General features: G+C 39.8%; 1 protein-coding gene across 1 annotated transcript; it reads right to left on the reverse strand.

The window, feature by feature from the left end:
* Nucleotides 1–405: 405 nt before the first annotated feature.
* SNRPD1 (small nuclear ribonucleoprotein D1 polypeptide) lies at nucleotides 406–14321 on the reverse strand. The gene is made up of 4 exons (XM_025429335.3): nucleotides 14143–14321; nucleotides 5164–5240; nucleotides 3194–3385; nucleotides 406–591 (listed from the first exon to the last, which is right to left on the reverse strand). The coding sequence occupies exons 1-4, from the start codon at nucleotides 14154–14156 to the stop codon at nucleotides 515–517; spliced, it is 360 nt and encodes a 119-aa protein (XP_025285120.1). The 5' UTR covers nucleotides 14157–14321; the 3' UTR covers nucleotides 406–514.
* Nucleotides 14322–14692: the final 371 nt, after the last annotated feature.

Below are 14692 nucleotides of genomic sequence, written 5' to 3' on the forward strand. Positions count from 1 at the left end.
TAAGACTCCTGAAATGGAAGAGGACTATCACCTTTTACTAAATATGCAAGTCTCCATAAAGTAAAACTTAGGAAAAGGGAATCAATTTTACACCCCAATCCATGGGACATTAGTTTCTGAAATACCAAAAACAAAAACAAAACAAAACAAAAAACCCCTACTTATTTCACTCATGGGTAGGTTCCATAGAATGGAATCAAAGTAAAACAATAAAATGCATATTCAGTGCATGGGAAGTAAATAGGTATATATTCTACATACATACATAAAAAATTTTAATTCAAAAATTAAAATCCTGGTCTAAGCATGGAATTATTCTGGGTTTGCCCGTAGTAATACTTAACTCTTACTATGTAATATCATGAATGCTTATTAACTACTAAAATTTGAGAGTCAACACACAACTCTGTCCTACAATTATGTTTATTAAAAACTGACATAAACAAACAAAACCTGTACAAAAAATATCCCCACCCAATCATGTACCACTTTGAAATAGTAATCTTGAAAGCCATTATCGCCTAGGACCCCCTCTTCCTCTACCCCGACCGCGTCCTCTTCCTCTTCCCCGGCCTCGGCCTCTTCCTGCAACTAAGAAAAGAGAAAAAACAAGGTCAATTCTCTTCTACACTAATTGTTACCTGGGCCACCATAAACAGCATCTACAGGAAAGAAAACTTTAACCCAGCTTCTCTCAAATGTGACCTCAGTCATCCCTCCCAACACAATATCAAGCAGAATCAAAAACTGCTGGCTTACAAAGATATTTTTGCTCCATTTGATTTACTGAGAAATTCATTAAGTTTTAAATTATCTTTCTTTTTCTTATGTCTCAAATTCAGCACAAAATAAAATCCAGATGATCTGAACCTTACACAATATGGAAGAGATATCATATCAATAGAACAGAACATGAACATCATGTGCTAGATTTTTTTGTTACTGAATAGTCCAAACAAGTTAATTCAAAGCTAAGAAAGTTTAAAATACATTACATCCAACAATCTTATGACTCTTGAGACGCTTAAGTTATTTGATCCAATCATAACCAAGTACTTTAAATCTTATAGCAACATCCCCTGTCAGCTGGTCTCCTAACTGTACTTGAGTATTACAGTGACAGAAAACTCATTTCTCAAATGAACTTACTTCAGTCTTTGGAGAGCTAGGAGTACTAAAAAAAAAAAAAAAAATTCCTGACGTGAAGCTCAAGCCAGTCACATTCTAAACTTCCACCCATTGTTGCCAACTAGCCATACAAAGAAACAAAGTCTAGGACTTCTGTTAAAACAAGGAAGCTTAACAGCATTGATCTCTAATTCCTTCTGAAATACTACTCATGACGGAAAAGGAGTAAAAATGGTAAATAATCCATAAAGAAAAAGAGGAGGGACGACTGGGTGGCTCAGCAGTTGAGTGTCTGCCTTTGGCTCGGGGCGTGGTCCCAGGGTCCCAGGATTGAGTCCCACATTGGGCTCCCTGCATGGAAGCCTGCTTCTCCCTCTGCCTATGTCTCTGCCTCTCTCTCTGTGTCTCTCATGAATTTTCTCTTAAGATTTTATTTATTCATGAGACACAGAGAGAGAGAGAGGGAGGGAAAGAGGGTGAGAGAAAGGCAAAGACACACGCAGAGGGAGAAGCAGGCTCCATGCAGGGAGCCTGATATGGGACTCCATTCCGGGACTCCAGGATCACGCCCTGGGCCAGAGGCAGGCGCTAAACCGCTGAGCCACCCAGGGATCCCCTGTGTCTCTCATGAATTGAAAAAAAGAAAAAGAAAGAAAGAAAGAAAAAGAAGAGAGAGTGGTTGAAAAATTTCAACAAATTTTTAAGTCAGAAAGAAGACTAATAACTGTAAATGTTTAATAAAGGGAGAATAACTCTAAGAAGACTGAAGACCTTAGGAGCCAAGGGTGAGATGAGGCAGGAGGCTAAAAATGAACAAAATGGTTGACAATCATGTGGAGCAAAAGAATGGTCAGTCCTCTCTTCCCCACCTTGCAAAGCTATTAATTTCCCTGACAGGTAGGTAGGCAAGAAAAGGTAAACTAAACCTAAAAACACTTCAGTCTTCAGATTTGAAAATATTTGCAAAGTGGATAGCAGCAAGAGACAGAACTGAGGAGAATGAATTTAGCATTTTTCAGGCTATGGGTTGCAACCTAAATTTTTTTTTTTCTTAACTAAAAGAGCATAGAAAACATATAGACATTTGCAAGTATTAAGACTAATTCTTCCTGAGATTTTTGTTTTGGTTATATGCATGAATGGGCCATGATGCAAAGTATATTTCTTTTTTTTTTTTTTTTAAGATTTTATTTATTTATTCATGATAGTCACAGAGAGAGAGAGAGAGAGAGAGGCAGAGACACAGGCAGAGGGAGAAGCAGGCTCCATGCACTGGGAGCCCGACGTGGGATTCGATCCCGGGTCTCCAGGATCGCGCCCTGGGCCAAAGGCAGGCGCCAAACCGCTGTGCCACCCAGGGATCCCAACAAAGTATATTTCTTAGTGGAAAGAGGGCATAAAAGTCTCAAAATCAATGTATTAAGTGATTGTCTACAAAACACCCAGCCCTTTCTCCTGCTCTACTCCTATAATGCTGGCTGCTAGGCATTATCTCCTACAATAGATGAGCAGAATCTTTTTGTGGGAGGGGTGGGGAGTGCAAAGCTTCAGAAATGACTCTAGATCCTGAAATTTTGGGTTTCCTCAGTGAAGAGGCTAACTCACTTCTGAACCACCCTACAGTGAGACTCAAGCTTATGGGTCCAGCCTCCCCTCCCAGAACTTCTCTTCCTAGGATTCTATTATTTAAATAAATGGTCAAAGTACAAGATATTCAAGTCAAGCCTACAACATAAAGATCAAAGAGAGCAAATTTGGGAAAGAGAAAGATCAGTCAATCAAGAAACAAACTCTTAACTATGTAAGAGAACAAACTGATGGTTACTAGAGAGGAGGGGGATGGGGAGATGGGTGAAATAGGTGATGGGGGTTAAAGAGTACATTCGCCACATATCAAACTGTTGAATCACTATGTTGTACACCTGAAACTAATATAACATTGTATGTTTACTAACTGGAATATAAAAACCTGAAAAATCTTGAGTATGTCTCTGCCTCTATCTGTGTGTCTCTCATGAATAAATAAAATCTTTAAAAAATAATGTTTATAATCCTTCAAACTTACCAGCTTCCCTTTTCTTAGATTTCACCTTTGGTTCAACATCCACAAGTAGTGTATCCAGAGGTAAGCTGTCTGGTAGAATGAAATATCGAATGTTATTTCCTCGAATACTCAGTGTTTCCAGCTGTACTGGTTCTCTATTCTTCAAAGTCATTTTCACAGCTTTAAGATGTGTATTCATGCTGACATCTACACCTACAGGGGAAAAAAGAGAGAGCTTATTAGCATGATAAAGAAGGCAACCAGTAAATCTATCAAGCCGAAGTAAATAACACAATACAAAAGAATACTGCCCATTCTGCTACACTCTAGGACACTGCCTATTCTGTAAGACTCTAGGACACAATTTAGTACAACTGGTTAATGGGTGAATAATGTCAATATAAACCAAAAATCCTTTCTTCGGAGATTATCTCTAGTACATTAATGTTTTGCATGATTAGGTATGCTTACAGATGTGAATGCAGCAAGCCACGGAGGAACCCTGAGTGATACCTGACTCATTCCCACTGTGCCCAGGTATTCTCATCTCAGGGCGTTCTCACTATCTCCATAACTTCCTTATACCCCATGTCACCAAGCTGTAAGTCTTGTTTTATTTTTTATTTTTAAAGATTTATTTATTTATGCAAAGAGAGAGAGGCAGAGGAAGAAGCAGGCTCTATGCAGGAAGCGCGACATGGGACTCGATCCCAGGTCTCCAGGATCACACCCAGGGCTGCAGGCGGCGCTAAACCTCTGCGCCACCGGAGCTGCCCCTGTAAGTCTTGTTTTAAATAAAAGATCCTATATATATTGCAGTATTTTCCTTGTTACTAGGAATTTAACACATCTTTTTAACTGCTTTTTGAAGGAATCTTACTGTTTTTAGTACTTTAATTCCCAAGTTGCACAAGTTTTGAATGCTCTGCCTCAAACTATTTTTCCCATTGCTTTTAGTGTGAGATTTTGTAAAAGAAAAGCACAATTTTCTAGAATGAATATTATGGCATTATCTTAGAAATACCCAATTATTGGAGCCTTTGCCAATATATCTGAACAAATGGGTAACAAAAGACCTAGTTTATTTCTATTCCTACAAAGTTAGACCAGAAAACATGAATTCTCTTAACTTTCCCAACATCTACTTCAAATAGCAATTATGGTCAGTGCCACAGGGTCACTAACCATGTTACTGAAACCTCATATTATTCTGATTTCCTTTAAAGCAATTGGTGTCACATACACAAATATACTCAAATACTATCAGTTTAACACTGTATTTCTATTGGTTTACTCAGATGCTGGATCTACATGTTAAAAAATTATTTATAAACTTATAATATTTCAGAGACCAGGACCACATGTTGTGACAGCATTTTCATTCACTTGGCTCAGCAATTCTTTTGCAATTTTGCAGGGAACACTTACAACAAGTGAAGAATCTCAGTAGCCTTAAACTATACATACAATTCATTAAAGCAAAGAGTTAAACATGTAAGAAAAAAGACTGAAAGAAAATACTCTCAAATACTCCACCTCCCATATCCCATATATATTTTTACTCAAGGTAATCAAACATGATAATCCCATCCTCTATCTTCAAGGACTTTGCAACTTAACAGGGAACACAAGATTCTAAAAAAAAAAAAAGAAAAAGAAAAAAAAAGAAAAAAAGAAAGTAGACTTTGGAAGATGCAACATCTTCCAGAGGAAGAGGAACACACACAGGCAAAAGCACAAAAGGCCTGGGAAAAACAACAACGACAACAACAACAACAACAACAACAACAACAACAGGAAAACAGAGGTCACATAAGATAACCTGAGGAATTCAGCTTGGTCTTAGCACAAGTGCTTAAGGTAAGGCTTAAGAAGGCAAAAAGAGAAAGACGTCTACTACAATAATGTTAAGTAATCAAAAAAGAATTCTGGCCTTAAAGGTGGAAGAGGTGGGGAAAAAGAAGTGTTATAAAGCTGTCTAATGTCCATACCTGTGATTGTTCCATGAACCTGTGTTCCATTCTTTAATTCGATGGTTACAGTTTCGTGACTCAATTTCATCAAAAATCTGTAAAAACAGTTAGAATATAGTAAGTGTTCACCTTTAACATTTTACAGTCTTTTTTAAGTCAAAGGGTTTAATTTCTAGAATGTTCAAAATCTGCTATCGATGGACCTGTATCTATTCCTATTACTAGGGATCCCTGGGTGGCGCAGCGGTTTGGCGCCTGCCTTTGGCCCAGGGCGCGATCCTGGATACCCGGGATCGAATCCCATGTCAGGCTCCCGGTGCATGGAGCCTGCTTCTCCCTCTGCCTATGTCTCTGCCTCTCTCTCTCTGTGTGACTATCATAAATAAATAAAAATTAAAAAAAAATATTCCTATTACTAATCTGCATAACAATTTCAACCTTCCTTGAATTATATCCTCAGAATTTATGAAGGAGCATAGTAAAGAAACTGCCAACTAGACATTCTGATTCTCTTAAACCATCATACAGCTTAACCTCCAATCTATGCATAACAGATCCTAAAGTCATTATAATCCACAAAATTGAAACCAAGAAATTATATGAAAGTGGTCAAAAGGTACAAACTTCCAGTTATGAGGTAAATTAGTATTAGGAATGTGACATACACCATGATGACTACAATTATTAACTCTATTGTAGAGTACATCTGAAAGTTGCTGAGAGAGTAGATCCTAAAAGTTCTCATCACAGAAAAAAAAACATTTTTTCCTTTCTCTTTTTTTAGTATCCATACTAGATGATGTATGTTAACTAAACTTTCTGTGGTAATCATTTTACACTATACATAAGCCAAATCACTATGCTGTACACCTTAAACTTATATAGAGCTGTATGTCAATTCTCACTAAAGTGAAAAAAAATTATTACTGGTCATAAAAAATTACACATTTCCTATATGTATACAAAGGAGAAGTCTCCCTTTCTAATTCCTCTTCATATACATGGGGAGATTCTTCTAGACTGTTTTATATGCACTAATAAGCATATACATAAATGTTTTTATGCAAATTGGGACATAACTTAATTGACTTCTATACCCTGTAATTCTCATTCAGCAGCTTATATTAAAAACATTTTAAAATACTGTGTATTTTACTGTGGGTGGCTCAATTGGTTGGCTAAGTATCTGCCTTCGGCTCAGGTCATGATCCCAGAGTCCTGGGATTGAGCCGTGTGTGCTCAGTGGGGAGTCTGCTTCTCCCTCCTCCACTGCTTGTTCTTTGTCAAATAAATATTTAAAAAGAAAAAGAAATACATATGCTTATCACGAATCCATTTATACAAATCCTTAGCAACACTAATTGCTACCAACATTTTTTGTCAATTCTACAGAGAAAAAAAAGAATTTGTTTTTCCCTTTCACTCGTAAGACTTAACACCTTTTCACGAACATGGGAAATTTCTATTTCTTTTCTGAACTACCTATTCACAATATTCACACATTTTCTTTTTCCTTTTCCCCCACATTTTCAATTAGGTAAAAAATTTTTTTTTCATTTTCTACCAGTTTGGCCATAGCCATTCAAGTTTGTGGTTTTCATTTTTAGTGTTTTTTTTTTTTTTTTTAAGATTTTATTTATTCATGAGAGACAGAGAGAGAGAGGCAGAGACATAGGCCGAGGGAGAAGTGGGACCAGAACCCCAGGATCAGGCCTGAGCCAAAGGCAGATGCTCAACCACTGAGCCACTCAGGTGTCCCTAGATTGTTAAATTTGTGAATACTTCTCCTGGATTAATCTGTTTAAGAAGAGGTTTCCCACTCCAAGACTGTAAATAGCCGTTTTCCTTCTAGTTACCTTTTCTCAGGATTTTATTTATTTTGAGAGAGAGAATGTACATGTGCAGGGGATGGGGTAGAGGGAGAGGAAGAGAACCTCAAGCAGACTCTGCACTGTGTGTGGAGCCCAGCACAGGGCTTGATCCCACTACATCCCATACATGGGAACAACAGATCACGGCTAGAGTGGAAACCAACAGATGCTCAACTGACTAAGCCACCCAGGTGCCTCTCTTCTAGTTTTCTGTTTAGAGTTTTAATCCACGTGGAATTCATCTCTTTTCTGTGCAGCATGAGATAGAACTCTGCCTTTATTTTTTCCAATTAGACAGCTAGTTGCCTCAATGTTTACTGAATAATCCATTCATACCCCACTTCACCTAGTCTTTTGTTCTCCCATACCTATTATTATGAAATATTTCAGAAAAAGAAAAATGGAAATGTTCGCAAACTATTAAATGTTACCATTTATGTGGGAGTGTCCCCACACAACTTATACTTTCACCATATAATCTGTACTTATTCATTTTCTAATGAGGACACACTCCTACATAATTATAATACCACATTCACATCCAGGAAAATGAAGTAATCCTGCAATATGATACAACAATGTAGTTCGTGGTTTCTAAATTATAATTCATAATAAATTAAAATTTTCTAATTTAGAGTACAAATTCCTACTTTATAATACATTGTATACCCTATTATAGCATCACACTGAATGGTACATGTAGAATCACCTATTTCACTTCCCCATTAGACTACTAAGGGTTAAGGATCAAGATCTTTATATCTTTTTTTCTTTTTAAAACTTTATTTATTAGAGACACAGAGAGAGCGAGAGCAAGAGAGAGGCAGAAACACAGGCAGACGGAGAAGCAGGCTCCACGCAGGGAGCCCGATGTGGGACTCGATCCCAGGTCTCCAGGATCACATCCTAAGCTGAATGCAGGCACTAAATCGCTGAGCCACCAGGGCTGCCCAAGATCTTTATATCTAATCCTGGGTGGTCACAGGCACTGACAGCTGGCTGAAATGCTTCACTGATTAACAGGGAAGAGATATTAAAATACCACTTTTTTAGTGGCACAGACAGTCATCAAAAAGAGGGGACACTTGGTTTGGGACTTATCAAATCTCAGATTTTAAAAAGTTACTCTGCCCTGGGATGCCTGGGTATCTTAGTGGCTGAGTGTCTGCCAAAGATCAGGTCATGATCCTGTGGTCCTGGGATGGAGTCCCACATCAGGCTCCCGACAGGGAGTCTGCTCCTCCCTCTGCCTATGTCTCTGCCTCTCTGTGTGTCTCTCATGAATAAATACATAGATCTTAAGAAAAAAAGTTAACCTGTCCTTGTTTAAATATCCATGTATCAAATCCTTTTCATATTTGTTGTCAAGAAAATAATCTCTCAATAAACTGTTAATGTGTTATTTCATTGGACAAGAATTCTTTAAGCACTAAGTTTAATAATCACAAAGCTATATTAGCCTAGAAATTTCATCTAACAGTTTCTTTCCATTGTCAAGATTTGGTTTTTAAAAATCTTCTATTTTGGAGCACCTGCCTGACTCAATAGGTAGAGCATGCAATTCTTTATACCTAGGTCATGAGTTTGAGCCCCACATTGGGCATATAGTTCACTTAATTTAAAAAACTCTTTTAATTGTCCCCCTTAGTAATAAAGTTTAACTTTTCTTAAAGATTTATTCCAGAGGGGGGAAAAGAGGGAGAAAGGAGGGGAGGCGGGAAGGAGAGAAAGAGAACACAGTGCACAAGAATGTGTTCACAGGAGGGGGGAGGCAAAGGGAGACAAGTAGAAAGTAGACTTCCTGCAGAATGGGCAATCCCATGTGGGGCTGATCCCAGGACCCTGAGATCATGATCTGAGCCAAAATCCGGAGTTGGACGCTTAACTGACTGAGCCACCCAGGCGCCCAATACTTAACTTTTATAGAAACTCAAATCATTTGTGGAAATAGGATTAAAGTAAAAATAAGATATTTTAGTAATCAATCTACCATATGAAAGTAAAAAGGAAAACTAAGGTAAGCAAAATGGTTTCTGAAGGAATCAAAATTCATCAAGTCCAAGGATGTTTCTTTGACAAATATTTATCATTATGTGGTAGTCCCTGTGCCTGACAATGAGGACCAAAAAGAAGTATGACTAGGGACGCCTGGGTGGCTCAGTGGTTGAGCCTCTGCCTTTGGCTCAGCTCAGGTCGTGATCCTGGGGTCCTGGGATTGAGTCCCACATCGGGCTCCCTGCATGGAGCCTGCTTCTCCCTCTGCCTGTGTCTCTGTCTCTCTCTGTGTGTCTCTCATGAATAAATAAATAAAATCTTAAAAAAAGAAAAAAGCTTCTAAAGGGTTTCTATCAATGAAGTGGAGTGCCAGGGTCATATTCACAGTGGAAGACAAATTAGGTGGCTAGAGCAGTACACAGGTTAAAGTTACAGTTATCAAGACATGGGAACAATAGATCAATGAAACAGAACAGAGTCCATAAATGAATCCACATTTATGTAGTTAGTTTTCTACAATTTCTACAGTACCAAAGAGACTGTCAAAGCACTCCAATAGGCAAAAGAAAGCCTTTTCAACAAATGATGAAATCTATGGTAACGGGGGTTTATACTCCCTAAAAATATGGAAGAACTAGAAATCTATATAGAAAAAATGAACCTGAAAAAAAAAAAAAAATGAACCTGGACCACTAATTCACAATACTTAACAAGCTTAATTCAAGAGAGATCACAGGCCTAAACATAAAAGATAAAATCATAAAGCTTTATGAGGAAAACATAGGAGAATAACTTCATGGTTTGAGGGTAGACGAAAATTTGACAGTACACAGAGAATAATCATAAAAGGAAAAGCTGATAAATTAAAACTTCCTCAGAATAAGCTTCTGCTCACCAAAAGACATTCTTAAGGAAATGAACAAAGAAGTCAAACTGGGGGAAATTATACCCGACAAAGGACTAGTATACAGAATATATAAAGAACTTCTACAACTCAATAATAAAACAACACAATCAAAACCAAACACTTCACAAAGATACACGAATGGCAATAAGAAGGTGAAAGTGTTCAACTTCATTAGTCATTGGAAAATGCAAATGAAAACCATAACAAAACACAACTACACTGAAATGGCTAAAATTAAACTGACCACAAATAAATGCTGGTAAGGTGTGGAACAGTGGGAATTCTAATATACTGTTGTTGGGAGTGGAAGTGGTATACAACTACTTTGGAAAATGGTCTAGCTTTTTTTTTTTTTTTTTTTTTTTTTAAGGGGTGAGGGACAGCAAGAGAGAGAGAATCTTAAGCAGGCTGAATGTCCAGGGTGAGCCCTGACTTGGGGCTTGATTTCACAACCCTGAGATCATGACCTGAGCCAAAATCAAAGAGTTAACTGATTGAGGGCCACCTGGGTGGCTCAGCAGTTGAGCATCTGCCTTTGGCTCAGGTCAGGATCCCCGGGTCCCGGAATCCAGTCCCACATCAGGCTCCCCCCCTAGGGAGCCTGCTTTTCCCTCTGCCTAGGTCTCTGCCTCTCACTATGTGTCTCTTGTGAATAAATAAAATCTTCAAAAAAGAATTAAAAAAAGAGTTAACTGATTGAGCCACCCAGGTGCCCCTGGCATTTTCTTACGAAACTAAATGTTTTATTTATCCATGCTATGATTTAGCAGTTCCACTCCTAAGTATATACCTCCCAAAATAAAAAAGGCTTGCACAAGAATGTTCAAGGCAGGGTTTTTTTGAAAGATTTTATTTATTTATTTATGAGAAGAGAGAGAGAGAGAGGCAGAGACACAGGCAGAAGAAGCAGGCTCCATGCAGGGAACCCGATGTGGGACTCCATCCTGGGTCTCCAGGATCACGCCTTGAGTAGAAAGTGGTGCTAAACCGCTGAGCCACCCGGGGCTGCCCTAGAATAAATGGTTTTCTTTTTCTTTTTTTAAGATTTTATTTATTTATTCATGAGAGAGAGAGAGAGAGGAGAGAGAGAGAGGAGAGAGAGAGAGAGAGAGAGAGAAGCAGGCTCCATGCAGGGAGCCTGACCTGGGACTCAATCCCCGGTCTCCAGGATTAGGCACTGGGCTGAAGGTGGCGCTAAACTGCTGCGCCACCAGGGCTGTCTGCAAGGAATTTTTAAAGAAAATGTGTAACTTTTAACTTTTTAAAGAGTTTATTTTTAAGCAACCTCTACACTCAATGCAGCGCTCAAACTTACCTGCTCCACCTAATGAGCCAGCCAGGCTGCCCTGAAAATATGTAACTTTTAGGCATACAACACATTACTATTTGCTAATAAAATGAAACACATTACTGATACAAGCCACAATGTGGAAGAATCTCAAAAATATGCTGCATAAAAGAAATTTTACACAAAAAAAATGCATACTGCATGATTCTACATTATATGAAATTCTACTGCAAGCAAAACTAAACTACGATAGAAGAAATTGATTGCACTGGGGGTATGAGAACAGAGACTGACTAGGAAGGGCTTGAGGTTTCGGTAATGTTCCATATTCCACATCTCAACAGGGGTTTGGGTTATACAGATGTGTAAATTTTTCAAAACTGGCAAATGTACATTGTATTTCATTGCATGAGATAGTCACCTCAAGAAGTAAAATTAAAAACCTTGGGTGGAAATAAAAGAAAGCTTTTATGACTCAGTGGTGCCACTGGAATGAATGACAGCAAAGGTATCTTGGCAGAAAAGAGTTATCCCAGCTCAGAAATCAAACAGATTTGAATTCTTTCCGATGAATCCTTCCCTTTGAATTCGTTCTTACTGAAACTTAAATATCCAGATAATATCCTTCATAGCACCCAAAAACATACCGCTTGCATAGTATCCTTCAGGATCCAAATCCACACTAACTGAATTCAAAAACCAAAGAAAACTGGATAATGTTGGGGATCCCTGGGTGGCTCCGCGGTTTAGTGCCTGCCTTCAGCCTGGGGCGTGATCCTGGAGAACAGGGATCGAGTCTGGCATCAGGCTCTCTGCAGGAAGCCTGTTTCTCCCTCTGCCTGTGTCTCTGCCTCTCTCTCTGTCTCTCAAGAATAAATAAACAAAAAAAAATTTTTTAAAGAAAATTGGATAATGAGAGATACTTCTATGAGGTAGGTAAAAACTGTGAAAACCTGGCAATTTTATGAGATTATTAAGAAAGATGTCAAAGTAAACTCCCAGGTTTTTGGTTAGAGTGGCAGTAAGGATGATAGTGCCATCAACCACTGTACAGAAATAAGTCAACCAAAAATGCAAAGCAGTTAGACAAATACTCATTTTCTTGGAACAAAACATATTCACCAGTAAGAAGAAATTTTATTTCTACAGTCTAAACAAAGAATAGGGTTCAGTACAGCCTTTAAAATTTTCAGGAAAATTGTGTCACAACATGCAGTTTCTTTAAATGAGATAAACGGATTCTAAAGAGTGTGACACAAAACTATAAGTAGATTCAAATAGGTAGGGATTGAGAAATTGTGAAAATATACTTTAAATTCTGGGGTGTTTTTCTCCAAAGTTACAGTTCGACTAAAAATTAACCTTAAATGCCTTCCTTAAGAACTCCGAATACATATTGAGGGTTTTATACGTTATTTCATTCACACTAGAAATTGTCTATTTGTCTGTCTTCGCAAAATAGTTCAAAGAACACCTTAAAAAAACAAAATCCACTGCCTGTGCCTAGTGTAATAGGTGCCCAATAATTGATTGATCGCAATAAGACTAATCTTGATTCAGACAAAAGACTAGCTACATTTATAACTAATTTAATCAGAAATCTCCTCTATGTTCCAGGCTCCCTGCCTCAAGGAAAAACACCAAAACCTTATCTGCAGATAGTTTAGAATGAATTACTCAAATCATAAACCAATAGGCTCAACTAACCAATGAAGTTTAAACACAAGAGAATAGTGATCATCTGCTAATCAGCCACAAATACGTAAAGTGACTCTGCCAGACGTTGGGAGATTCTTCCTGAATTAAAGTCCTATTTTGTTTTCTTTTTTTTAATTTTAAAGATTTATTTATTTATTTATTTATTTATTATTTATTTATTTATTCATTCATGAGAGACACAGGGAGAGAGAAAGGCATAGACACAGGCAGAGGGAGAAGCAGGCTCCATGCTGGGAGCCCGACGTAGGACTCGATCCTGGGTCTCCAGGATCATTCCCTGGGCCGAAAGTGGCGCTAAACCGCTGAGCCACCCAGGGATCCCTAAAGTCCTATTTTGAAGGGAAATGGGAGTTGGGTAATCTTAACTGTAAGGAGTCAGAAAAGAAAAGAAAAGAAAAGAAAAGAAAAGAAAAGAAAAGAAAAAGAAAAAGAAAAAGAAAAGGAAAAGGAAAAGGAAAGACCAAAAAACCAGAAGTCCAATCCTGATTTAAAACATTTCGGAAATGGGTTTCGTCATTTCCTGATGAACCCCTGCAGCTTCTAAGTACATTCTAAAAGCTGCTTAACGGGACGTCTGGGTGGCTCAGCGGCTGGGCAGCTGCCTTTGGCTCAGGTCGTGATCCCGGGACCCAGGATCGAGTCCCACGTCGGGCTCCCTGCATGGAGCCTGCCTCTCCCTCTGCCTCTCTGTGTGTGTCTCTAATGAATAAATAAATAAATCTTTAAAAAAATAATAAATAAATAAAAGCTCGTTAACTTAATGCAACGCGTACAATTTTCCTTAGGTCTCCCACGTTCTCCGGGAGCGTATATTTAGTCGTCTTTGCGGGTCCTGAGGGCTGAGACCGGCCAGAAAAATCATCTAGACTAGAGTACGAGTTCTAAGGGAACGAACGTCTTCTACCAACCGCAAACAGAAGCCTGTAAGCCTGGCGCCGCCGCCTTGCAGGCCTCTAAGACACTAGGGGGGAAGAAATGGCCAGGCCTTCACGTCCACTAGCCTGAAGACACGCGGGGGCCGCGCGCCAACGAGTCTGAAGCCCCGGCGGCAGCGCCCGCGACGGCGCGGCCAAGCTGGGGCGGGAGCGGCGGGCGCCGGAGGCCGTTAGCAGGCCGCGCGCGCACGCGGCTTTCCCGCCTCCCGCAAAGGGGCAGCGCGGCCTCCCGCTCGCCGCCCAAATCGTCACAGCCCCCACCCCGCCGGGCTACCCCCTCACCTCACGAGCTTCATCCTGGCGGCGCCGTCGCTCTTTCAGCCCGTTAATGTACAGAACCGGACTACCAAGGCCCGAAAAACTAGGAGTATGAATGGCCGGAAACGCCTACTCCTCGGGCTCGGACGTAAAGGGCGCGAGGAACGCTGAGAACGCGAGGCGGAAGCGCCGAGGCCCCCGGAGCCGCACTCCCTTCCGGCCGCGCCCAACCTCACGGCGGCCCCTGGCGGCTGGAGGTGTGCCTTGCGCCTGCTGAGCGCTTTGAGAGCCGGTCCAGGAGGAAAATTCCAGTAAGGGCGGGGATTTGGGGAGCTCAGATCCAATTAGTAGGCCGGGCCGCGGGCCGCGGCTCAGAGTCCTGTGTTACGGGGCAGTAAATACACTCGCGAAGGAAATGTAGTTCTGACAAAGCCCAAAAAATTATGCGAATTCAGCTCCAACACCGGGAATGTACCTGAAGAAAATCACACAGTTTAGCTTATTATTTTTACTTTAAATTCTAGTCACAGGGGCACCTGGGTGGCTCAGTGGTTGAGTGTCTGCCTTTGGCTCA

Source organism: Canis lupus, chromosome 7, assembly GCF_003254725.2.
Source record: "Canis lupus dingo isolate Sandy chromosome 7, ASM325472v2, whole genome shotgun sequence".
NCBI classification, from domain to species: Eukaryota; Metazoa; Chordata; class Mammalia; order Carnivora; family Canidae; genus Canis; species Canis lupus.

Coding starts and splice junctions, on each gene's coding strand:
- SNRPD1 (XM_025429335.3), bottom strand. Junction 3,386..5,163: donor GGTTCATGGAACAATCACAG/GTATGGACATTA, acceptor TTTCCCCTGTAG/GTGTAGATGTCAGCATGAAT. Junction 592..3,193: donor ATCTAAGAAAAGGGAAGCTG/GTAAGTTTGAAG, acceptor CTCTTTTCTTAG/TTGCAGGAAGAGGCCGAGGC.